This window comes from Ciona robusta, chromosome 7 (assembly GCF_009617815.1).
Source record: "Ciona robusta chromosome 7, ASM961781v2".
NCBI classification, from domain to species: domain Eukaryota; kingdom Metazoa; phylum Chordata; class Ascidiacea; order Phlebobranchia; family Cionidae; genus Ciona; species Ciona robusta.
The window spans coordinates 2,950,338-2,972,901 of record NC_143241.1 but is presented as its reverse complement, the minus strand read 5'-3'; the positions used below and the strand labels follow the sequence as shown (position 1 = coordinate 2,972,901).

At 34.5% G+C, this 22,564-nt stretch overlaps 5 protein-coding genes and 1 non-coding gene across 6 annotated transcripts; 3 read left to right on the top strand and 3 right to left on the bottom strand.

The window, feature by feature from the left end:
• Positions 1 to 13: 13 nt before the first annotated feature.
• LOC149733775 (uncharacterized) lies at positions 14 to 4,160 on the bottom strand. Its single transcript, XM_089881495.1, has 5 exons — positions 4,004 to 4,160; positions 3,708 to 3,878; positions 2,570 to 2,699; positions 1,704 to 1,902; positions 14 to 829 (listed from the first exon to the last, which is right to left on the bottom strand). Exons 1-5 carry the CDS (start codon positions 4,006 to 4,008, stop codon positions 201 to 203), a joined length of 1,134 nt encoding a protein of 377 aa, XP_089737621.1. The 5' UTR covers positions 4,009 to 4,160; the 3' UTR covers positions 14 to 200.
• A 244-nt stretch (positions 4,161 to 4,404) lies between these two features.
• On the top strand, positions 4,405 to 6,027 carry LOC149733774 (ribonuclease kappa-B-like). Its single transcript, XM_089881503.1, has 3 exons — positions 4,405 to 4,625; positions 5,029 to 5,117; positions 5,643 to 6,027. The coding sequence occupies exons 1-3, from the start codon at positions 4,554 to 4,556 to the stop codon at positions 5,779 to 5,781; spliced, it is 300 nt and encodes a 99-aa protein (XP_089737629.1). The 5' UTR covers positions 4,405 to 4,553; the 3' UTR covers positions 5,782 to 6,027.
• A 43-nt stretch (positions 6,028 to 6,070) lies between these two features.
• On the top strand, positions 6,071 to 8,496 carry LOC149733773 (uncharacterized). Its single transcript, XM_089881490.1, has 2 exons — positions 6,071 to 6,166; positions 6,338 to 8,496. Exon 2 carries the CDS (start codon positions 6,351 to 6,353, stop codon positions 8,232 to 8,234), a length of 1,884 nt encoding a protein of 627 aa, XP_089737616.1. The 5' UTR covers positions 6,071 to 6,166; positions 6,338 to 6,350; the 3' UTR covers positions 8,235 to 8,496.
• An 859-nt stretch (positions 8,497 to 9,355) lies between these two features.
• On the bottom strand, positions 9,356 to 9,445 carry Trnay-gua (transfer RNA tyrosine (anticodon GUA)). Its single transcript is given in 2 exon segments — positions 9,356 to 9,391; positions 9,409 to 9,445. It is a non-coding gene; the product is annotated as a tRNA-Tyr (tRNA).
• A 382-nt stretch (positions 9,446 to 9,827) lies between these two features.
• Positions 9,828 to 12,396, top strand: LOC149733771 (succinate dehydrogenase [ubiquinone] iron-sulfur subunit, mitochondrial-like). The gene is made up of 8 exons (XM_089881501.1): positions 9,828 to 10,140; positions 10,406 to 10,551; positions 10,873 to 11,016; positions 11,089 to 11,167; positions 11,323 to 11,426; positions 11,490 to 11,601; positions 11,859 to 11,981; positions 12,037 to 12,396. The coding sequence occupies exons 1-8, from the start codon at positions 10,066 to 10,068 to the stop codon at positions 12,130 to 12,132; spliced, it is 879 nt and encodes a 292-aa protein (XP_089737627.1). The 5' UTR covers positions 9,828 to 10,065; the 3' UTR covers positions 12,133 to 12,396.
• A 497-nt stretch (positions 12,397 to 12,893) lies between these two features.
• On the bottom strand, positions 12,894 to 20,671 carry LOC149733770 (sodium- and chloride-dependent taurine transporter-like). Its single transcript, XM_089881491.1, has 12 exons — positions 20,463 to 20,671; positions 19,768 to 19,899; positions 18,978 to 19,197; positions 18,554 to 18,686; positions 17,273 to 17,407; positions 16,972 to 17,075; positions 16,526 to 16,619; positions 15,567 to 15,710; positions 15,355 to 15,492; positions 14,584 to 14,790; positions 14,122 to 14,292; positions 12,894 to 13,734 (listed from the first exon to the last, which is right to left on the bottom strand). Exons 1-12 carry the CDS (start codon positions 20,596 to 20,598, stop codon positions 13,606 to 13,608), a joined length of 1,743 nt encoding a protein of 580 aa, XP_089737617.1. The 5' UTR covers positions 20,599 to 20,671; the 3' UTR covers positions 12,894 to 13,605.
• Positions 20,672 to 22,564: the final 1,893 nt, after the last annotated feature.

The following is a 22,564-nucleotide window of genomic DNA, read 5'->3' as shown; positions in this document are numbered from 1 at the left end:
TAAAACCTGTGTCTTTGTATCTAAACGGGTAAGAAAACGGTTTAATCCGGAATGAGTGATTGAGTAGAAAAGGTCCAGTTGTGTACAAAACATAGCAACTCCAAAAAAGTGTTTTAATGATATAAAAATTAACCTAATTAACAATAACATTATTTAGTTATGTGATCATTGTAAATTAACCTATCAAAAAAATAAAAATTTCATGATCGTGATCTGGACCTTCTGCTGTGCTTATGATTTTTATGATCACGATTATCACGGCGGTTTACACGCCGATGATCCCTAGGTCTTCTCTCACGTGATTCTGCATATCGATTGTCTCTTGAATGATTATCACGCCGTTGATAATCACGTGATCTTGCATCACGTTCATGATTGTCTCGATAATTTTTATCATGTCGGTTACTATCCCGAATAACTTTATCATGATGATTGTTTCCTCGTGAATCTGAATCACGCTTGTGATTGTCACGATTATTTTGATCCGGTGATTGAGAATCCCGGGAGCGTTTATCACGCTTTTGATGCTTTCTTGCATCAGGACTAAAAGATTTCACTCGCTTTTTACGTTTTTGTCTCAAATCCTCATCTTCAGATGAAGAAGATGATGAAGAGTCTCTCCGTTTCCGGATGTTCTCATGTTCTCTTTGATCTTTATCTTTTATTTGATAATTTTTTTCCTCCTTTTCAAATTTTCTAGAAGGCTCGTCAACCTCTGTAAATTTCGAAGATTTTGATGTTTTTTTGGCTTTTTCAGCTGGCGTTTCTTTTAAAAAGCTGAGTTTTGATTTCTTTTTCTTGTTCTCTTTTTTGTGTTTCTTTTTCTTTGCTGAAAATCATAAGTCATTAATCAAAGACAGGGCTATGAAAGTTTTTCATACAACAACTTGCCTGAAACATTCTCAGCGCACATAAGAATTTACAAATTTTAAGTACATTTTTTCTCACAACCACAATGTTTTTTACATTTTTATATACCACCTGCCATAAGCATAATGTCAGATTGCATCTTCTGAAATATGGGTGACATCATATGTTTTAGAACACCAGTTTAAAATGTAAACCAACTTAACTCTGCTGTTAAATATTTATCAAACCAGCAAAATATATTTCAAATCTCTCAAAATTCAATGAGGTTTCTGCGTTTGACGACTATGTAACTGCATGGTAGCAATGTCATCCCAAATTTTGTTAAAAAAACCAAAAATCCAATATTACAAAAAAGGATGCACATTACAGAAATTCGAATCCATGAGATTCAAATCCTTTTGTATTCGAATCTAACTACGGTATTCGGTATTCGGTATTCTGTTTAATGACGTAATCACACGTCTTCTCATAAACTATATTAACAATTTTTGCAAATTAATAATTTAAAAAAAAAAAATTGTGTTTGTGGGACTTTTGAGAGTAAACGTTTCGCACCGTCTTTTCATAGCCTGCTATACGTTTCATGACGCAAAAACTACCCAATAGTACAATTTTTGATCATTTTTCAGCTCATGATCCTACAAGGCTACTATAAAAGAGTCTGTAAATTGACTTATGTGGGTAATATTATTTTTTCCTATAAATATAAAACAATTCGAAATTGTAGATTCGGAATTCTAGATTCAAAATAAAGTATTCTAGGATATCCTAGAATACCTAATTATTCTGTAATGTGCATCCCTAATTACAAAATAAGATGATAAGAAACTCACGTTTTTCCTCTTCACTATCATTACTAACAAGCACAACCTCTTCTTCCACAACTTCATCCTCTTTCATCTCATACTCCTTCATCACATCTGGAGCAACTCCCCGCTCCCGTATCCTCTCTGTGACCTCATCAACCTCATCATCTTCCTTGGGCACTTGATAAGCGAGCACATGATCAACTCTCATCTGACGTCCTTTGATCTGGTAAAAAAAACTTCTTTTTTTTACCCGAGAAAAAAAAGGCGATTTAAAAAATAAGGGAAAAAAGACACTTATTTTTTTCAAAAAGATGACTAATGAATGTATGTAAAAAAAACCTTATTTATCCTCGCATTGCAGGGCAATGACTCCAAGATTTTTATTGCATGAACTTAGTTACAACACACAAGACACAATGACATTGAATGTGTTAGCACAAGACTTTTCTATATTCAAAACTATAATTATAAGTAATGCCAAATATTGTGTAAACTGTAAAGTACTTAGCTGTTAGGTTAGTGTTTCTTAAACTGCGGTAAACTCTAGTATTAAGAGGGTAAATGAGCCACTAATCAAATCAGCTGTTGGGACAGAAAAATTGTGCCAATTGTAGTACTCTACCAGATATTGAACAACACATTAAACAAAAGCTAGCGCATCCGTCGCATTAAATATAACTGATGTAATTAGTTTTATTCGATTTTTAATAAATGAGCGCCATATTACATATTGGGGGTAAATTTGAAAAGCATTTTGTTAAAAGGGTAAAGCTTACAAAAAGTTTAAGAACCACTGTTAGGTTACTGTAAAAGGTATTTAAAACCACAACTGTCAATATTGAAAAACAATCAAGGAAATAAATAATTAGGTTTCACCAGTTCCAATATACCTTTGAACCATTTAAATTATCCACAGCCAGAATTGTACTTTTCTGATCTTCATAACAGACAAACGCAAACCCTTTTGATTTTCCTGTCTTCCTGTCTCTTATAAGGTTGATGTTAACCACTTCCCCGTACCTGGTGTATAATACAGATTTTAGTTAACTGTTGTGGGTGAAAACTTGTAGGGTTTAAAGTTACACTACAGTAGTCATTGCATTGTCTAGTGTCAGTACACATCATGTAAGGTGTTCATATACCTGAATGAATAAATGAATGAATCTTACTTTATCCTCGCGTGGCGGGAAAACGACAGTCGTTGTAACACAGATGTTCGTACACTTCGTGCCAACTTATGAGTTACCATGTATGTTACTTTGAGGGTGATTATTTTTTGGGGGGATTTTTTTATATATGGCTTTTTGGATAATTTGGACAACCCATTAGTGACCACTGGGTTGGAGCAATCGCCGTTAAGTGTCTTGCCCCCAGAATGGTAGCAGTGTCGAGCTTTAAACCCATTACCCCTGAGTCAGGAGAGGCGCGCTAACCACTTTGCCACGGCACTGGACTTAATGTATATTTACATTTCAATTACATGTAAAAAGGTTACTAAATAAGCTATATTATTTGGATAGCCATACCATATCGATGACCACTTGGCTAAACCAGTTATCCGTAACTTTTATTTATAAATGTTTTATTGTCACAAGCAAAAAGTGCTCTAAAAATGGTAGTAGCACAATTTCACAATGGCACACACAGTATCAGTTGTAGCACAAATGACACACACATTCATTATGCATTACCAGTCTGCAGAGTATGGCAGTTCCTGACGAGATCTCGCGGTGCAAGACGGTTATTTTTCGCGTGCGCGCGTGCGATCATCAAAAATCGGCATGCAAACCACGTACATATCCAAGCCATACAATAGGAAATCCTACTTAATTTAATACGTATTTTTTTCATTGTTTAATTAATTGGTGTGCGTGGGACAAATTATGGCGTGCATAACCAAAAGTTTGTAAAAAAATCGTGCGTGCACCTGCCATACTCAGACTGGTGGCATTACAGGCGGATTGTTGACTAATATCAATTCAACTTCACAAGACATACTTTCACAGTATCAAGCCTAATTGTTCTTACTGTGACATGACGCAAATCACGTCTCCTTCACTTAGTTCAAATGGCAAGCTTCCAACATAAACCCAAGCACTATCTTTGTATTGATTATGCCATGATGAAGACGTCCCTGCAACCCCACTTCGAAGTTCTTTTGCATTCAACTCATTGATGAGCCGGATTTTCGTTAAAACGCTGGAAATTTAGAATGTTTATGATTTTGCAGCTTTTGCGCAACGTATAAAATGCGGAAAATCAAAACTTAAAAAAAAAAAACAAGTTATAAAATTTCCATCGCACAACGTCATTACATTACTTACTTCATTGTGCTTCCCAATCGGCTTGATTTTCTTTAAAACTCAGTTTATTTTCGTAACAGCTAAGGTCTAAGCTCCACAAACTCACCCGAGCTACAACTTTTCAGTCTGATGACGTCATAGTTGCCGGTCAAGAGATACTAATAGAGTGTAAAAAAACAAAAGTAGTCCTCTAGCTCCCTCATGCAAAAAATATAGTCTTAACATTTAATATTTTCGAATTATTAATTCAAAACTTGTAACTAAAATATGAATGAATCACAATGTCTGAATAAAATTGTTAAAACACATGCTAATTTACGATTTTAACAGCAGAAGATTCCTGTCAACTCCCCAAACAAAAACAAATAAACCTTTTTGATGATCTTGTGATTGCTCATAGAAATAGCAAGGAATTTTTTTAGTTTTCGTGTAACTTTTTACTTCAGCAGTTGCTGTGTTTTGTTCATGTTAGAATAATTTACATTGTAAAACCCGCCATATGTATTGTATAGGTTTTTAGCTGGCACTTACGTGAAGTCTTTGGAAGATAGAACCGACGTAAAACATTACAATGATCAAGATAATCGGTCCAAAATGCTCGACCTGTTGCATGTTAACAAGTGTTTGGGGAATCATTATGATGGTATGTATATAGGTTTCGGTAATGGTTCATTAACTTTAGTGTTCTACATCCACCGTATTATATATATTATATGTAATACAGTTGCTCTATGTATTTGCTGGTTGTGGTAAACGGGTCCCTTTAATTATTGCATGTCCACAATATTTACTATGTCCACTATGTATGTCAACACGCTTTTGAAACTGTATGCCAAATAGTAATTAACAATGAACCAAATGTGTATAAAATTAAAAAGAACTCAAAAACACTGTTCTTATATGGATCTTATGAAAAACTGCCATGTTCTACAAACTGCTTTAATTAACTCAAACAATTAGTTTTATAATACCTATTTAGTATTTAGAAACTCTTAGTCCTTTGCATAATACATACAATATATAAATGTGATATTCCATTCATACAGCTGTGTTTGGGAGGTGCTTACAAACTTCGGAGTCCTGCATTGTACAAAGATATTCCAATTGACTTTAAAAATGCTGCATTAGCTTCCAAGTAAACATTACTATTTTTGTATTATGGTGTTTCAGTTTTGGTTTTATCATCATAAAAAGTTTGTGTAGATGTATTGGAAAGTATTTTAATATTCAAAGTATTTTTATATTTAAAGTTTTTTTAATTTTTGTTTAAGATTCTTTTGAAAGAATGTAACCTTTTCATTTTTTGTGAGTGGCAATTCAGACTGCCTGTGGCTATAAGGGTCCACTGGGTTAAAGCTGGTAAAATTAGGGACACATCGGTCACAATACAAAATAGTAGCACTGTCTACCCTGTAGTGTATTCTTTGGGCTATGGGCAGAAAGTGAAACCAACTGTGCCAGACTATTAGACTAATGTTATAGCAGCGTATTACACTTTAAGTTTATATTTTAATACAATGACCCTGTGTTAATACTTGTGAAAAATATAGTAGTTCATAGTCATACTGCCAAAATTTAGACATGTTTAGGTAAAATTTATCCCAATAATCCATACAATAGCATAACTTATATCATTAATTTTTGTCATTTTACTTTTCAGTCAAAAAGAAGTATTTGCTGCCTATGACAGCAGTGGAACAAATTGCTTCATTGCTGCTGGACTCTATGTTCTTGTTCTTTTCTTTAGTCTTTGGCAATGGAAAGTTAATAAGTCTTTACAAACATACACTGTGCGGTAGCTTTTAATCTGAAGACAGAAGAACAGTTTTCGATGTTAACAATTTCGTAAGATTGTACTCTCAAAAAGTTATCAACGTCATTTAAGTGTAAACATTAAAGAAACTATCAGTTTACTTTCAAATTCCATTTTGGAGTTGTAAATATTTATTGGTATGGTTGTATCGTGTCCTTTTAATTTGTAGAATTTAACCTCTGTTTATTGTGTATTTTGTGCAATAAAATTAAAAACTTTGACCGATCACAAATTTTTTTGTTGACCGATTCTCAAGACCCTTATTTTTTGCGTTATACTTTGCGCGTCCCTGGTCGCATCCATTTTAGTTGCAACGTAAATTCCATTGGCGGTTAACTACAAACTTAGTAAACGAAGATCGTATACAAAAGGTTGGTGGTGTGTTCAGTCCTGTATTTAACAGCAAGAAGAGAATTATTATTAACGATCTACATTTCTTCTGGTGTTGTATAATTTTTACGTTTGTATATTTAGCGGTAATTGCAAGTTTTACAGTTAGTATGCCTGAAAACTAAAGTATAATTCAACGAAATGTTACGCAGATTGTTTACTTAAATGGCAAAGAAAATGATCTGTGTTGATAATCCTACTCATTATCATAACCAGCTCCAGTTTAATCTCGATGCTCAAAGCCCTGCATCCACCGCAAGTCATACCTTTGGACGTCCAAAGTACTTGTTAATAGAAAAGGTTCAAAAACATGTCCCGAAAGTGCCTGTTCCGTCTCCAGAAAACAAATTCGACATGATGCCTTCGGACAAACTATCGTTGGCTATTCAGTTAGCGAAAATGGATGTCAGCAACTCTCAGTGGAATAATAATGAGATACCGGTGAAAGACACAACAAAACCAAGTGTGAAGGCAAAACAACATCAGCAACATTTCGATGAAAGGTTTGTAAAGAAGGTCCAAGTACAGATGCCTGGGAATTATGCCCGAGCTGGCAAGATCAACAAACCTAATCTATCCAAACCCCCAAAACCAGTGCCTGCTTTCCGATCTCACAGAAACAAGCAGAACCATATCCGATTTCAGCAGGAGCCAGATTTTGAAGATCATATTCGACGGATCATTGAACCAGTTCAACCCAAAAGTAAGAGTCGTCCTATTTCGAAAGATGCAGTTACTTCAACTGCTGATCTAAGCAGAGAAGTAGAAAGTTTTGGTCACCGAAGCGAGTTTAAGAACTTTGCGCGGGAACTACAAGGGGTAGTTAAGAAAGAAAAGTTGATAAAACGGTATAATCAGCAACAACCAGCGAAAAGTGGGTTTCTTTCTATGCACAGGTCCCCGGCAAAAAGAAGTTTTCGTCAAGCACTCTCAACTCCATTGAGAATGTCAAATATATCAACCCAGCAGAAACCTAGAGAGAAAAAGCAGCTTCCAACGGAGAAGGTTGAGAAAGCAACACTACGCGATGCAGCAACTTCGCCAATTTTACGTCAGAAAAACAAACAAAAACAAAAGAAAGTTGTGCGAGCTTTACACAATGATACATCTGATACCGATGAAAACTGGGTCAGTTTTACTGCGAGCTCAGGCACAGAGGATAGTTATTTTGGAAAAACTGAACCAAAGCAATTTGAAAGAAGAAGAAGAGGATTCAAAAAACCCGAAACAGATAAAAGAAAGCAACAACAAAAAGGTCTAAAGGACAGGCTTGTGGCATCAATTTTGCAGGACTTTTTTGCAGACACAGTAAAAGAGGTTCATAAACATGAGTATGAACCGAAACTGTTGCAGAGCATGGCTAACGAGCCAACATGTGAAGCGATGTACAGAAAAATTGAGCAAATGGAACAAGAAGAGACAGAAATACGAAAAAGATGGGAGACAATACAATATGAAGATATAAAACCAAGAACAACTGAACCCAGACATAACAGGACTAGCTCTGACAACACTGAGGAGCCTCGAACCTCTTCTCCACAACCTCTCTGCTTCACCAACAAAGATTGTGCTAAAGGAGAAGAAATTTCAAAACCTTCTGTTCGTTTTATGCAAGAAGAACCTGGCTTTCACACATTGTATATGTCTCCTACATCATCTACTAAACCATCTCCTAATTCAAATGCAATCAAATTAACCCTTAACAAAGACACAGCCGAATCCATTCGTACAAACAGAGCCAAATACAACAATTACCTAAAGCATACATACCATGAACCAAAGGGTGCATTTAACCCTTGGAAAATCGTACAAGAACTCTCAGAAGACGTCATGAAACAAGTGATCTCTGAAGTTGTGAATGAACTCGATGGTTTATGTGATGATTACGTTGAACATGTATTTGAATCAGAATTTGCTGATCCCAGTCAATCCCTCGCATCCGGAGTTGATCCTTCATCTTCTTTTTCCACAATTTCTCACATTGTAGAAGAATCCTCACTTGCTCTGAGCTCTCACATTTCAGAGGTTTTAAGCAATACCGCAACTTAATCTATTTTTGTACCCTTCTATATATCGTGATTTATTCGTGATTTATCTTACTTTAACCCATATAAGGTGGGCGATTTTTATAACTTTGCTCGTCTTGTCGTGGCAACAAAAACTCGACGCGTTAGTTTACTTAGCAATGCAGTTAAAGATGGCGACTTCGGGGGCATGCTTAGGCTAGTTCGTCTACGTTAAAATATTTTCGCGTCTCAATAAAACTTGCTAAACTAGTTTATTAATTGCAATAAATATTTGTCACTATATACGCTTGTATTAAATAACGCAGTGAATTGTAATAGGTATAAAATTTGCTCTGAATTAAACGCGATTTGGGGCACATAGTTTTAAATCTGACAGTGTTTGTTTCTCGGTGCATTCATTATGCTCTTTGTTTGGTACAAAAAACATTCTTCAGGTCGTATTTAAACCGGCGATCTTTGGATTTGTAAAGAATATTTAGTTAGAGTCCACCACTTTACCAACCGAGCTATATCGAAGGTATAAATATAGTAGGGTGGGGAAAGATGGGACACATTTTCGTTCTATTTTGTCGTCCCATATTTTGTAGTAAACAAAGAAAATTCCAATAAATATAAAACCTCCGACTCCCACATACTGTAACTGTTAAGGTGTCCCGTCTTCTCTTGACCTACTAGTAGACTACTGTGGGGAAATATGGAACATTTTTAGCACATGCTATCTAAATATCCTGATCGTGTTTGAAACATCTAACAACGGTCTATGGGAGTTGTGCGAGTAGCCTACGTTTTCATATTTCTTTGAAAGTTCTTTGTTTACTTCCAAATAAGAAGAGAAAGTAGAATAAAAAGGCGTCTCATCACCCCCACCCTACTATACAAATCGCGGACGTCGTTATGTGGTAATGAAAATGCTGTGGAACAGGCGACATTTTAAACGTGTGCCCGTACTGCCAAAACGTCCTTCGAGCCGGAGTCGAACAAGCGACCTATGGATTTCTGATGGTTCATCAACTACAGTCCACCGCTCTACCAACTGAGCTATCGAAGGGGCGATGCCATGGATACGCAACGACGTACTTATCATGTGTCAATCAAATATTAGGATAAAATTGCAATTTAAATGGCGGTCCAACGTGCAAAACGTCCTTCGAGCCGGATTCGAACCAGCGACCTATGGATTTCTAAAGGTTAACCAACTACAGTCCACCGCTCTACCAACTGAGCTATCGAAGGGACACTGTTATACCGACAGATTACCACCCATACAATTTATTTCCCCTTTATAATAACAAACTTCCTCAATGACAGTAGATGATGTTTTATTGTGTGATGTTCAGTTGCTTTTGTAACGTACTGTAGTCAGCTCCGTGTATGCTTTAAAACTGTTCCAACAATACGAACAACTAAGGCAAAAACCCGTTACACCTATACTCCTTGATTAACGCTGTTTGTATATTAAATAAGCAGACAATTTTGCCGTTGGCTCCCGAGTTATGAATACAATATTCATGCACCAATTTTGCCCGTAGCAGCAACACAGACCTTTGGTGTAACATGTCGAGTTTCTTTTTACTTCTGGTTAGTCTTAAATCTTAATGCTGTGGTTACTTATTTACGCTTTATACGGACAATTATTAAGTAAATAGTTTACACGACTTGCTGAAACGTGCATTAACACGTCAGTTAACCTCTGTCCCCTGTTACACAACAGTTACGTAACATAGAGGGTACTAATACACTGCACGCAAAAAGATAATTATATTGATATTTAACAAGTATTGCTTAAACTTAAACTAACCAGTTTTAGGTTTGAATTAATATAATTGCAAAAGGGAATCTTAACTGTAACAACCATGTCGTCTGGACTTCGAATTTCTCGTACAGTGTTGCGAAGTTCGTCTCCAGTATTGTCACTTTTAACAACTCAGGTAAGTGTCTTATTTTATGTAAATTTCAAATACCTGTATATATTTAACCTACTGTATATGTTGTTTGATTCTTGGCCTAGTTGTTTAACTTGTTAAGTCAAGTCTTTTTTACTCTTTAGCCTCTTGAGTAACTATAAGATTATTGTTGTTGCTATAATCTGCATAATAGATAAATTTTTGTTTACTGTATGAAGAAAAACAAGAATGCAATAGTTGTAAACTTTGTAATTATTAAACAAATTAACTCTTTATTTGTCTTTTTTAGACTCTGCGTTGTTCAGCAACAGCTGCTGCCCAAACAACCGAACAAAATCAGCGTTTGAAAACATTTTCAATTTACCGATGGAATCCTGAAGCAGAGGGTGACATGAAACTCCCTGTCATGCACAAGTATCAAGTGGATTTAAATGAGTATGTGAAGTTTTACGTGTATAGTGGTGGTAACAAAAGGGTGTTTGAGCGTTTGACGAAAAATGCCCAATTGTGTTTTCACTTTTTAAAGTGGTAAGATCAAAGCAATGCAGTTGTTGTTGTCAAAAACATTATAAAGTGTATGCACACCAAACAGAGATGCCATCAAAATAATAATAGAACATGTCACATGCTATGTTTCATAAACTAGGCCATAATGAGTAAATGACTAACAAACAGATAACAATATCCTGCTCTGTAATGTTTCATCCAAATAACCTCGTTCTATAATGAAGTATCTTATGAATTTTTCTAACACAGTTGTGGTCCAATGGTTCTTGATGCTCTGATCAAAATAAAGAACGAACAAGATCCAACTTTGACCTTCCGTAGATCATGCAGAGAGGGAATCTGTGGTTCATGTGCAATGAACATTGGTGGTACCAACACCCTGGCTTGCCTAGCGTAAGTAAAGTAAAGAATGATTGTGTAATTAATAATTATGCATGAATTATGGTTGGGTTCTGTTTTATACAGGAGAATTGATACCAACTTGTCAAAGAAAACCAAGATATATCCATTGCCTCATATGTATGTGGTGAAAGACCTTGTACCAGTAAGTATATACCCTTCTATTAAATAAAGGACATAAATTTCATATGATATATAAATATATGAAATTTTAATAATTTTTTAAGATTTAAATATGATTACATGTATATATTAATATTTTGTAGTGTTCAATAGGTGTTTAATCTGCTGTTTGTGTAGGATATGAATAACTTCTATGCACAATATCGCTCTATTGAACCGTTCCTGAAGCAGAAAGATGCAAGTAAACTTGGAAAAGAAAACTTTCAATCTGTAGCAGACAGGTCAGTTTTAACCTCAAAGGTTAATAATAAAAACTCGACCAATATTTTTTGTAACAATTTCAGGCAAAAGTTAGATGGTTTATACGAATGCATCCTCTGTGCTTGTTGTTCCACTTCATGTCCAAGTTATTGGTGGAGTTCAGACAAATACCTTGGCCCTGCAGTTTTAATGCAAGTAAGTGAAATGTTGTTTTTATACCAATCACTCACATTGATGTTTAACAATCACCCACAAACATACACATCATAACTCAAAGGCAGGCACAAGGTGTGTAAAACCAAACACCTGTGTTAAAACAACTATCGATGCCCTGCTACAACGGGATGGATAAGTTACATTATTACATTCGTTCATTCAGTGCAGATATTGATTTGTTTTTGTGTTAATGGTATTGTGGTAAAAATAGAAATTAACTTAATATTTATTTTAAGGCATACAGGTGGATTATAGATAGCAGAGATGAATACCAGAAAGAGAGACTGGACAGAATGAATGATCCTTTTTCACTTTACAAATGCCATACTATAATGAACTGTACGAAAGCATGTCCAAAGGTAAGACAATTAATAAAGTAAAATTAACAAAGTTTTAATTATGTTTTTAATATAGGGTTTAAATCCTGGTTTGGCAATTGCTGAATTAAAGAAGATGCTTGCAAGCCATAATTCAGCAGAGGTGGCCTCACCAAAACCAGCAGCGCAGTGAATTCAATCTAGTGTTATGTTTACCTGGTAGAAATGTAATTTAGATCATAACAAAGTCATTGGTCACGCATACAAAAACAAAGTTTCCTTTTGCCATAAATGTTCTCCAAAAATTCTCAACAAAAATATATAGTGATATATATGTTGTCATGCTAAACTTAAGAGTTCCTAAATTATTTGTACAGCGCTTCATGTGGACTTCTGCGAGATATATTCTTTGTTTTTTGAAGTGTGAATACATAAATATTTGAAAGTGGTAATTTAATTCATTGTAGTTATTGAACAGTTAGTTGCAGGCGAAGTTATTAAAGATTAAGTTAGGCCCCCAATTTTAGAATAAGACTGCTGTTAACCACATTATTAATTCTGTTATGTCATATTCGGCTTATTCGCTACCATTTTTGATCTTTTGTTCACAATTTACCATTGCTTTCTTATTGTGAAAATGGCCGTCTACTCCAGGTATACGTTAAAATTAAAAGTGGTTGGCTTAACACATTAAGTAACAGAAAACTCCTCATCCTTCTGGTTTTAGAAATAAAAGAAATACAGGGTGATAATACACATCTTAATCACACAACTTACGCCTTAATTTGTCTACACTATCACAAAAAAATAATTTGTCTACACTATCACAAAAGCATATGTATTTTTAATGCATTAATAATAACTGCCTTATTGCTATGCTCCTCTATTCGTTTTAACTTTTTAAATTGATGTAAGTATAAGCTCACCTAAAAATAACCTTTATTAAACTAAAAATTAATCCAACATTTTTATAATATGAATGAATCAACGTAACTTGTTAGCCAGTAATCGACAGTTGCAACAAAAGGTTTCATATGGCTTGTGCCAGCTTATGAGTTACAATGCATTTTATTTTGTGGGTAATTAAATATATATATTTTATGTTTGACTGATAATTTGGACAACCCATCAGTGACCACTGGTTTGGAGCATTTGTCATTAAGTGTCTTGCCTATGGACACATACACCCACAATGGTAGCAGCGATGAGCATATATATAATCTGTATAAATAAGAATAAGTAACTGAAGCATTGCACAATTTCAACTCCGAATAATAAGGGGCTTTTGAAAATTTAAAAGACATATTGATTTAAAATAAATTAATTTCTGCAACTTAATAAAAAAAAACTTGTAACTACATGAACTACTCAGAAAGTGCATACAAAGCTGTAAAATAATACTCTTTTTTATACTTAATGAACTTTAAAATCAATTATCATACTGTTGGGTAAGATGTGATACTGTTAACAACCCCAAAAAATCTTATATACCCTAAACGCATTTTACAACGTTATTTAAAAGTCACGTGGTTGTGGTAATGCTGTAAATATGTCCCATCTTACCCAACCCTTCTGTATATATGTATATAATCTAAGTATTAAGTAAACATTTTTTCTAGTGTATATATATATATTTATGAAGTAAAATTTTGTTGAATGGTTGACACTAAATGAGTTCCTTTAACTCATTCATTGTCACATTTACACCAGGCTTGTGGGTTTTATTTTCGCTTGTCAATTTAGCAGTCAAGTTTTCACTAACGTATTCTGGTAGGTGACAGGCCCTTTTCAATCTCTGAAATGTAAAAACAACATTACATAATTTGTGTCAGGTCTAGTTAATGACTGTCTCTAACTCAGAAGATACAGGTTCAAAACTCGTTGCTGCTATTAATTCATTGTTACTACCATACAGATTTCCAATGTTATAACAGTTGTCATTTTCCAACCATGCCAGGATATATCAAGTTACATTAATTTATGTATTAGAACTCATATGTATTAGAATTTAAAGAGTGTGATTGCTAATTGTGCCAAATCTAATAAAAAGTAACTTACAGTGTATTAAAAATACTTATATTATATAATCAGAAAAAATCTGAATGAAGAATGCAAGTCAGCTTTATGGAATAACAAAGAAAATTTATAGAAAATGAAGATTATGCAACTGTCACATGCGTACCGATTGTAAAGTTCCAGTAGCTGTAACTAGATCATATATTGCAATTGTTGGCACCCAAATAATGGATGAGCATGTTATAGATATTCCAAGGTATTGTGCCCATGGTGGGTACACATACTCTTTGTTGTATGTTGCAGGTTGGTAGAAGTACAGGGTGCAAATAACCATCACCTAAAGTTAAGTATATATTTTGTATATATTTAAAACAGGACGGGAGTAATTCATTATGGGAGTTTTGGTCTCAACGACCATAATGGTTAGAAGGGCATTTTCAAATCAAGAACCCCTGCAACCTATATATATATTTATACAAACTCCATGTCTGTGCAGTAGGTTACAAAAATATATAGTTGGTTAGGTTAAGATGGTCAATATTTCGTTCTCTTTTATTGTTCACTTTTTGGTTGTAAAAAAGAAGTATTTACAGAAATGTAGCTTATAATGAATAAAGAATTTGCTTACTGTAAGAGAGGCGGGGGTGACATATCTCCAAAAATACTTAAAATAAAGCAGAGCTCTCGACCCTCGATTAAGCATCTTTCCCAAACAAGCCAAATATGCATCTCTGCCTATCCACCCTCCAGCCAGGGCTTCGAATACACATAACGTTGTTGTCGACCACCCGGCTGCAGCAAAATTGTCTATCAAATTAAACACGTAGATTCCACCCTGTTTAAATTTTTTTAAATTTGTTAAATTCATAATTTTCTTATCAAACCCTGTCGAGAAACGATATAATATGTTATCAGACACCTTTTTTAATGTTGTTATATAAATAAGTTCACCCTCTATAACTTTATGTAGTATTAATTCAATGCCATCAAAAGCAGCGGACAATATTACGCAGTTGACATTTAGGGTTCTACATTTAAAGGCTTTATATAAATGTTTCCAAAAGGTTTTACTTTAAGTTGGTAATCTATTTATGTAAATGTCACTTTAATGCAATCTGTGTTATTTATGTTTTAAACAAAGGTGTTTAAAGAATATCTATTTTGCCATTTTCTTATTTTTGTACATTAAATTTGATCTATAGTAGTGTGATCCAGAAGACAAATACAACTTCTGGTATAATATTAAAATAATGTATGCAAAAAGTCTTTACCATTGCACAGGTTTTACTTGGTGATTTATATTTGTTATTCTAAACCTTTGTTAACTGATAAGACAAAACAAAGTTATAATAAATATTATCTTATGGCTAATGAAATATGATTAAAACACCAAACTTACTTCAGTAGTCATTGTGATTCCAATCACACACATGACAAATGATGCAGATGCAATGAACAATTCTTTTCCAAATCGAAAGGATTTAACACGAGGAAAGAAGTCCATTACACCGGTTGTCCAACTCTCCAAATACACGAACTGTTAAAATTTAACCATTGCAGAAATAAACAAATTCATATTATTTTATGAAACATAATACACCAACATCTTACCTGACCATCAAAACCCAGCAAAATTAGGGTGAGGAAAAATAACACACACCAAAACTGTGGGATAGGTAATAGTGACAATGCATGTGGATAAACCAAGAACACCAGACCAGGCCCAGATTCGGCAACTGCTTCCACAGTGGTGTTCTAGTAAATATAAAGTTTATATTAAATCACTGTTTTGTAACATAAATATTTATATATATTTGGTTGGGGTAAAATAGTTCCATTTTATATCCTCTTTTGCCAATTTGGAAATAAATAAAAAATATTGCAGAGTCCTATAACCGTTTGCTCATGTTTCTAAAAAGGATCGTTGTTAATTGTTGATAACAGTATTAGAAAACATATTATGTGCTGGTGGTACCTATTTTTTGCCCACACTACTGTATTTAATGTTAAGTATAAAAAAGCTCTTGTTACAAATTTTTATTTTGTAACCTTGTCTGGCTCGCTGCAAAGTGGTTAGCGCGACTGTCTGTAACCCAAAGAGAATGAGTTCGCTGCTGCTACCATTGTTAGGTATGTGTCTTTAGGCAAGACACTTAACAACAATTGCTCTAACACAGTGGTCACTAATGGTTTGTCCAAATTATCAGCCATACACGAAAAAAATCCAAATAAATATTCACTCACAAAGTAACATACAAACATGGTAACTCGTAAGCCGGCAAAAGGTGTAGGAATACCTGTGTTATAACGACTGTCGTTCTCCGGCTGCGCGTGAATAAAGTAAGTAACATTCATTCATTACATTCAACCAACCTAATAAAGGAAAGAGAAGTGAATAAAGGAAAGAGAAGTGACCGGAAGAGAAGAAAATAACCAGTTGTATGAAGAATTGTATTAAACATATAGTAGCCAGGCAACATGTATGTTATTAAGTTTTCAGAAGAAAAATGTCATCTTTTAACCACCAAGTTAATAGTATTAAATATTGCAAATTGTTGTACTCAATATACCTGAGCTTTAGCCATAAAACCAAGAACAGAAAACACAGCAAAACCACTCAAAAAGCTTGCCCCGCTGTTTACGACCAACAATAGTAGAGAGTCCCTGTCATTTAACACAGCAATACATATTGATTAACATGAGGTTCATATTTAAATTAGCATGTAAAATATTTGATCAAAACTTAATGCACAAAACATGGGTATTAATTTAGAACAGGATACTTAACGATCATTATTCCAACATCAGTGTTTGATTGTTTAAGTTAACATTTATACATAAAAATTACCTGCGCATAAGTGGACACAAAGTGAGTGAAGTCATTACAAAGGCATCCATTTAATAAAAGGGCATCCATGTATTAACACGAATTGCCCTGACTTATTAGGATGATTAAGAAACTATAATAATGTGAATAAACCTGGGCATGTAAAGTGTTGTATATTATTCTATTTACCGCAGGCAGTTATGTTTAATCTTGTTATAACTTCCGAGACATACGAGTGCACCAAAGCAAATGCCGTAGGAGTAGATGACCTGGGATGCTGCAGCCATCCAAACCTTACATGCAATACAACAATTAATGGTATCAGCCTGAACAGTATCTTAAATTTAAGATTTTTTTTCTTGTTTTTGGTTTTTTAATGGTAAAATTTTTAAAATGGTGCTATTTATATGTGTATTTTTTATTGCTGTTTTAGTGTATGAATGACCTGCTGCTAAATGTACGCAATGGTAAGTTTTATTTAAAAGCTTACCTTTATGTTTGCTAACTCGGACATTTCGGGTCGAAGGTAGTAGGTTATTCCATTAGCTGCACCGTCCAATGTGGCGCCGCGTACTATCATTATGATTATCATTATAATTGGTGCTGTTGCCGTGAAATATACAATCTGTTTGGAAAATATACTTAATCAATATTTTTTTATTTAAATTGATAATATAGTAGGGTGAGGTGAGGTTGCAAACTTGAGTTAAGCACATGTTTTCCAATATCTTAAAAATCTAAACATATGACCGCTTTTAAGTGATACCCTGAATTTGTATTATTATACCTATATTAATTCAAAACACTTTAAAAAAATATATTGACACAAAAAAACTATTTAGTGATTCGTATACAGGTGTGGTAAGAAGAAGCAGTTTAAAATCCTTGTTAATTTCATTAAATAATGATTTTTTTTATTCTGCTACAGTTTAAACGGACCGGTTGGTGTACACCCGGCACAAGTGGAATCTAAAGCATGGGAGATCTTTGCTGGATTTGGCTTTTTTTCATCTGCATGTGGGAAACAACTCTTTACCTGGCTAAGCAATGGGAACTCTACGGAAAACCCGAATCTTAAGATGGATTTTAACTTCAAAACTATATGAAAAACTGTCAGAAAATTAATTATTTTTTTAGTAAAAAAAATATATCAGGTTTAAACATTTTTTGCCTTGCATTATGGCCTATGCAATGCATTTTTAAATGTTACCTACACTATGTTATTGTATGAAGAATTGGTATTGCTCGAAAACAACAGGTTTTTAGAACATCATTTTTTGTTGTTGTTTTTTAAATAAAACATCATTTGAAAAATGTTGTATCCTCCATATGCTTTTCATAACAGAAAGTTTTATATTAAAGTTAATAATTTTTGCCACAAATTGGGTATTTTTACACTTTTGGCACAAATCATTTTCTATACATTATCCTGTTGTTATATTAATCTATTAAATTGAATACATTCCTCAGGTATAAGTATAACTTGTTCATTTAAAAGCACCGCTTTTAAATTTTGGCAATAAACTTCTACAGAACTACAAGGTGGGGTAAGATGGAACAAACAACTGAAAGACTTAACTTGGAGTTAACCAAAATTAAAACTAATTTTTTAATACAAAATCAAACTGTTTAAAATATTTTAGCTTTTTTTATACATGTAGTATTTATGGTATAGCTCAATAGTTTTAGAAATTCAACAGTTAAACCGTTACTTTTTTCCAAGGCTCGACATATTTGCTGTCTTTTAGATAAACTATTTTACGCATTTTACCTTTGCGGTCCATCGTACTCCTTTCCAAATGCAGAAATAACACAAAATCCAAACTACAGCCAAGCAAAGGCATAAACGCCACTGTACACTACCCACTTCATCTATACCGGAAGATTTGTGTAAGATGCTCCTTCTGCAACAGAACAAATATATATTAGTGCGGGGAAAGATGGCACAACTTTTCATTCCAGTTTCCCGTTCTTTGTAGTAAACAAAGAACATTTAACGAAATATAAAACTCGGGACTCTCTAAGACCGTTTTTAATATTTTTTTCTGAGGAAAACGACTTCGTTTATCTTCTTCAATCAAAGATTCGAATAAAACTGCGACGAAAACGGCGAATGCAAGTTTAACGACAACAGTTTGTACGCCTAATCTATCTTGCAGCACACTCTAAAATTAAGTCGTAAACACAGTACTTACTCCCAAAACTCGGTAACTGAAGATGTGGCATTTTCATTCAAGGTCACGTTCGTAACATTCAAAATAGAAAAGCAATCTGGCGAATTGTATTCGTTGTTGCAATGCGTCCATTCCAGCTCTGAGTTAAAACTCGCTACAAGATATCGTAATGCCCATGCCAGTATCACCGGGTAGTATATGTTGCAATACAGCAGAATTACTCCGCTAGCGAGACCAACACCTGTATGTTACCATTAAAGACCTTATCGTCTACATTTAGTGAAGCGCCAGGCTTCAACATGTAGTGATGACTATATGCGGCATAGCCTACACTATATATATATATGTGTTAGGACAATGAGGTAACTCCAACATATCCTCAACCTTGGATCCCATGCCTTGTCACACTGCAGGACCTTACCCACGTAGGATATAATACAATTATATATATTACAATTATAATACCATTATATAATGACCACCCATAGTGTAGTGTTTTGGTTTAATGCTGACGCCATCAAGTGATTGAAAATAGTTAATGTGCAACACTGATCGCCTCGTGTATGAATTATGACAATAGATAAGGTTTCTAAAAATACTGTATAACTAAATAAGTGTGTTAAATAAGAATAAAATATTTGTATCTTATTCATCGGCTGTGATGATACTAAGCGTATTATAATTAGAATACTACAGATATGAATAAAGAACTACCTTTTAATCGTCTTGCCCAAAGACAAGCACCGAATCTGAAATGGCCCGGTTACGAAACGAGCGCTAAATAAGAAACCACATAACTGTGTCATCTTACCTCTCAAAAGTGGAAACATGTTCCAAGCCTTGAATTGACCTATTCTTGTAATTTGACCAATAGAAGTCTCCAGAAAAACCATAGGTAAGGCGACGATGGCCACGAATATAAAGTATGCTATCAAAAACGCCCCTGCGTTAAAATGCTCGGTTAATTGTCATTATGTATCCTATGTCGCGCGTTGTGTAACTATAATGACTTGATAAAGATATTTTACGTCACATGTAACTTTTATCTATCGGGTGTTTAGAAGCGTATTATGTATATAAGCGTATTGCAGTGTTGTATATCCAAGTTGCAAGACACAGAAATACGGTATACAGCGAGACTGAACGTAATAATATATAGTACTGTGGGGGAAGATGGGACACTTTTAGATAATAATATTCAAATATTCTATTCGTGTTTTAAACAGTTAACAACGGTTCCTGGGAGTCGAGAGGATACGGTTTTATAATATTTTGAAAGTTCTTTGTTTACTACCAAAGGGGACGAGAAAATAGAATTAAAAGGTGTCCTATCTTCCCCCACCCTACTATATAGTTATATACGCGCAAAACTAAGCAAAGTAACTCTTTAAAAATAATATTTTAGCTGTAAAACCCAAACCGCGATAAAATTAAGCATTTTTATCATGAGTATTAACGACATTAAAATCAGCGAAAATTTGATAATAAATAGGATTCAAAACTTACCACCCCCGTTTTCGTAGCAGAGATATGGAAACCTCCATAAATTTCCCAAACCAACCAAGGCTCCACCAGCGCTAAATAAAAAGTCAAACCCTTTTTTAAACGTATCCCTAGTATCGATCTTAATTTGATCAGACATTACTCAACTTCTTAGGGTAGGTATCGTTCTGTGGAGGTTATCTGTGTTTTATGCATAAATTTAGTTATATAGGCTATAGCTTATCCAAATTTAACTTTACGCCTAAAGAAAGAAAAATAAAGAAATCGCATTGCGTTATTATACCATAAATAAGTGCAGTCGTTGTATATAAAATGCTTTAACTGTTTATGTGTTTAGGAGGCACGTCGTGCTTTCCGGAAAGGAGGAAATAACATGCAACTCAAGCCATCCTTCACGCAGAATATCTTTCCTGTGCTGATCGTGTAATTAAAACTTGGTGTTGTGACATTATACAATCCAGTATAATATTACATGCTAATTAAAGTCGACCACTACGACTCGACAGACCCAAAGTTAGTATAGACCGTTGGTCAGACCTAAAGAAACGTTGGTCAGACCTAAAAAAAACGGTGTTTATATTTATGAATCTTCGCAACCGTAATCGAAGTGACAAATAAAAGTTATTGTTATTATATTACATTGTTATATAGCCTTCTATTCAGCCAGACGATGTGGTATGTAAGTCGCATATGTTTGTACGCTTTATAATATGCGTCAAACCCTTATTGACTTTCGTTGCAACCAAATAAACATTGCTTTCTTTAAAGATTTTATAATTAATTCCAACATATAGTAGAGACATTTCTTGTGTAATATTTCCAATCTACGAACTATGGAGTTAATACGACGCAATATTATTTATACTTTGTTTTAGTTGCTTCACAAGCTGGTGGTTCATTTGTGTTGTGTTAAACCGGAAACACACTATCGCAGTTTGTTAAATGCATATAGAAAGTGCCGCTGAAACGCCTTTTGAGATATCGCACTTTAAGCTATGTTTTTACTAGTACAAATTAACCATGGTATTTATATACTCCATTTGAATAAGGTAATCATCTGGGCTGTGGCCGGGCTATTTAACATCTTACCGCATTCTGTTTGAATAGGGTTTGCCGATACGAGTACATCGAATAAGTAGTCGTGCCCACTGCTGCAAGCTGTATACCGTCAAATACGAATCAACAAATCCGTTGTAATCAGATACTTTTTGAGTCATATCAACACAGACTTAACACGGGCCGACAAGTCGTCCTTATAATCTTGTCTAGAGTCCCGAGCGACACCTAGTGACGGCAACTTACTTTAACCGCTCGAGCTGCCTCAATCAATCCAACTTCTTTAATATAGCAGCGCACGGTTTAACAGTTGCTTAATTTGACCCAAGTTAACACTTTGGCGACAAGCTGACGGGATTGAACTTTATTTACGGCAGTGCGACGGACGAACTATGCAGTGTATAAACGTTTATCTCGTGTCTTTCCTACGATACACAAGACCTTTAATTAAGGCGTGCTTCCTTATCTTATGAGACTCATACTATGGGAGTCGTTGACTGTTCCATGAAAACATGTACCCGCATGGTCCAGAATAATGAAATTCCGTCTAATGGCTGATAGGTTCAAATAGCTTTTATAAACACAAAACGACAGACCGATGCCACGTATAGTTTGATTGTTGGTACAATTCACCATTTAGCATATCATCAAAAAGAAGAAAGACTAAACTTACGCAACTACCATGTAGTAGGACTTCAAGGTCAAATTGGACCATAGCCGGCTCCTATGGGCCCTTGTCTGGTCGGTATGTAAGCTTTTGCCTGATATATGTTGATACTGTAAATATTAATATAAAACAAAAATATCGTAGATGTAACTACGTGTCATACCAATATACCACTATTTAGTAACAAACATTTTGCTCGGACAAAGTCCATAATATAATATACATTACCTTCTGCGCAACATTTTAATAACATTCATATAACACAACTGTGGGAAAGAGAAAAGTTTTTGTTGTCTATTGTATTTAATGTAGTAAACGTGTAGATTATCTCGCGGCTTACCCAAATTTAGGTGCAAGTTATGGCATGAATTATACCAACAGA

Coding starts and splice junctions, on each gene's coding strand:
- LOC149733775 (XM_089881495.1), bottom strand. Junction 2,700..3,707: donor GTGATTTGCGTCATGTCACA/GTAAGAACAATT, acceptor ATTATACACCAG/GTACGGGGAAGTGGTTAACA. Junction 830..1,703: donor TGATAGTGAAGAGGAAAAAC/GTGAGTTTCTTA, acceptor TATGATTTTCAG/CAAAGAAAAAGAAACACAAA.
- LOC149733774 (XM_089881503.1), top strand. CDS start 4,554: ATGATCAAGATAATCGGTCCAAAATGCTCGACCTGTTGCATGTTAACA. Junction 4,626..5,028: donor TTTGGGGAATCATTATGATG/GTATGTATATAG, acceptor CCATTCATACAG/CTGTGTTTGGGAGGTGCTTA. Junction 5,118..5,642: donor AATGCTGCATTAGCTTCCAA/GTAAACATTACT, acceptor TTTACTTTTCAG/TCAAAAAGAAGTATTTGCTG.
- LOC149733773 (XM_089881490.1), top strand. CDS start 6,351: ATGGCAAAGAAAATGATCTGTGTTGATAATCCTACTCATTATCATAAC.
- LOC149733771 (XM_089881501.1), top strand. CDS start 10,066: ATGTCGTCTGGACTTCGAATTTCTCGTACAGTGTTGCGAAGTTCGTCT. Junction 11,427..11,489: donor TTTCAATCTGTAGCAGACAG/GTCAGTTTTAAC, acceptor TAACAATTTCAG/GCAAAAGTTAGATGGTTTAT. Junction 11,602..11,858: donor GCCCTGCAGTTTTAATGCAA/GTAAGTGAAATG, acceptor ATTTATTTTAAG/GCATACAGGTGGATTATAGA.
- LOC149733770 (XM_089881491.1), bottom strand. CDS start 20,598: ATGTCTGATCAAATTAAGATCGATACTAGGGATACGTTTAAAAAAGGG. Junction 17,408..18,553: donor GAGTACGATGGACCGCAAAG/GTAAAATGCGTA, acceptor TTTTCCAAACAG/ATTGTATATTTCACGGCAAC. Junction 14,791..15,354: donor GAATCACAATGACTACTGAA/GTAAGTTTGGTG, acceptor AAATTTAAACAG/GGTGGAATCTACGTGTTTAA.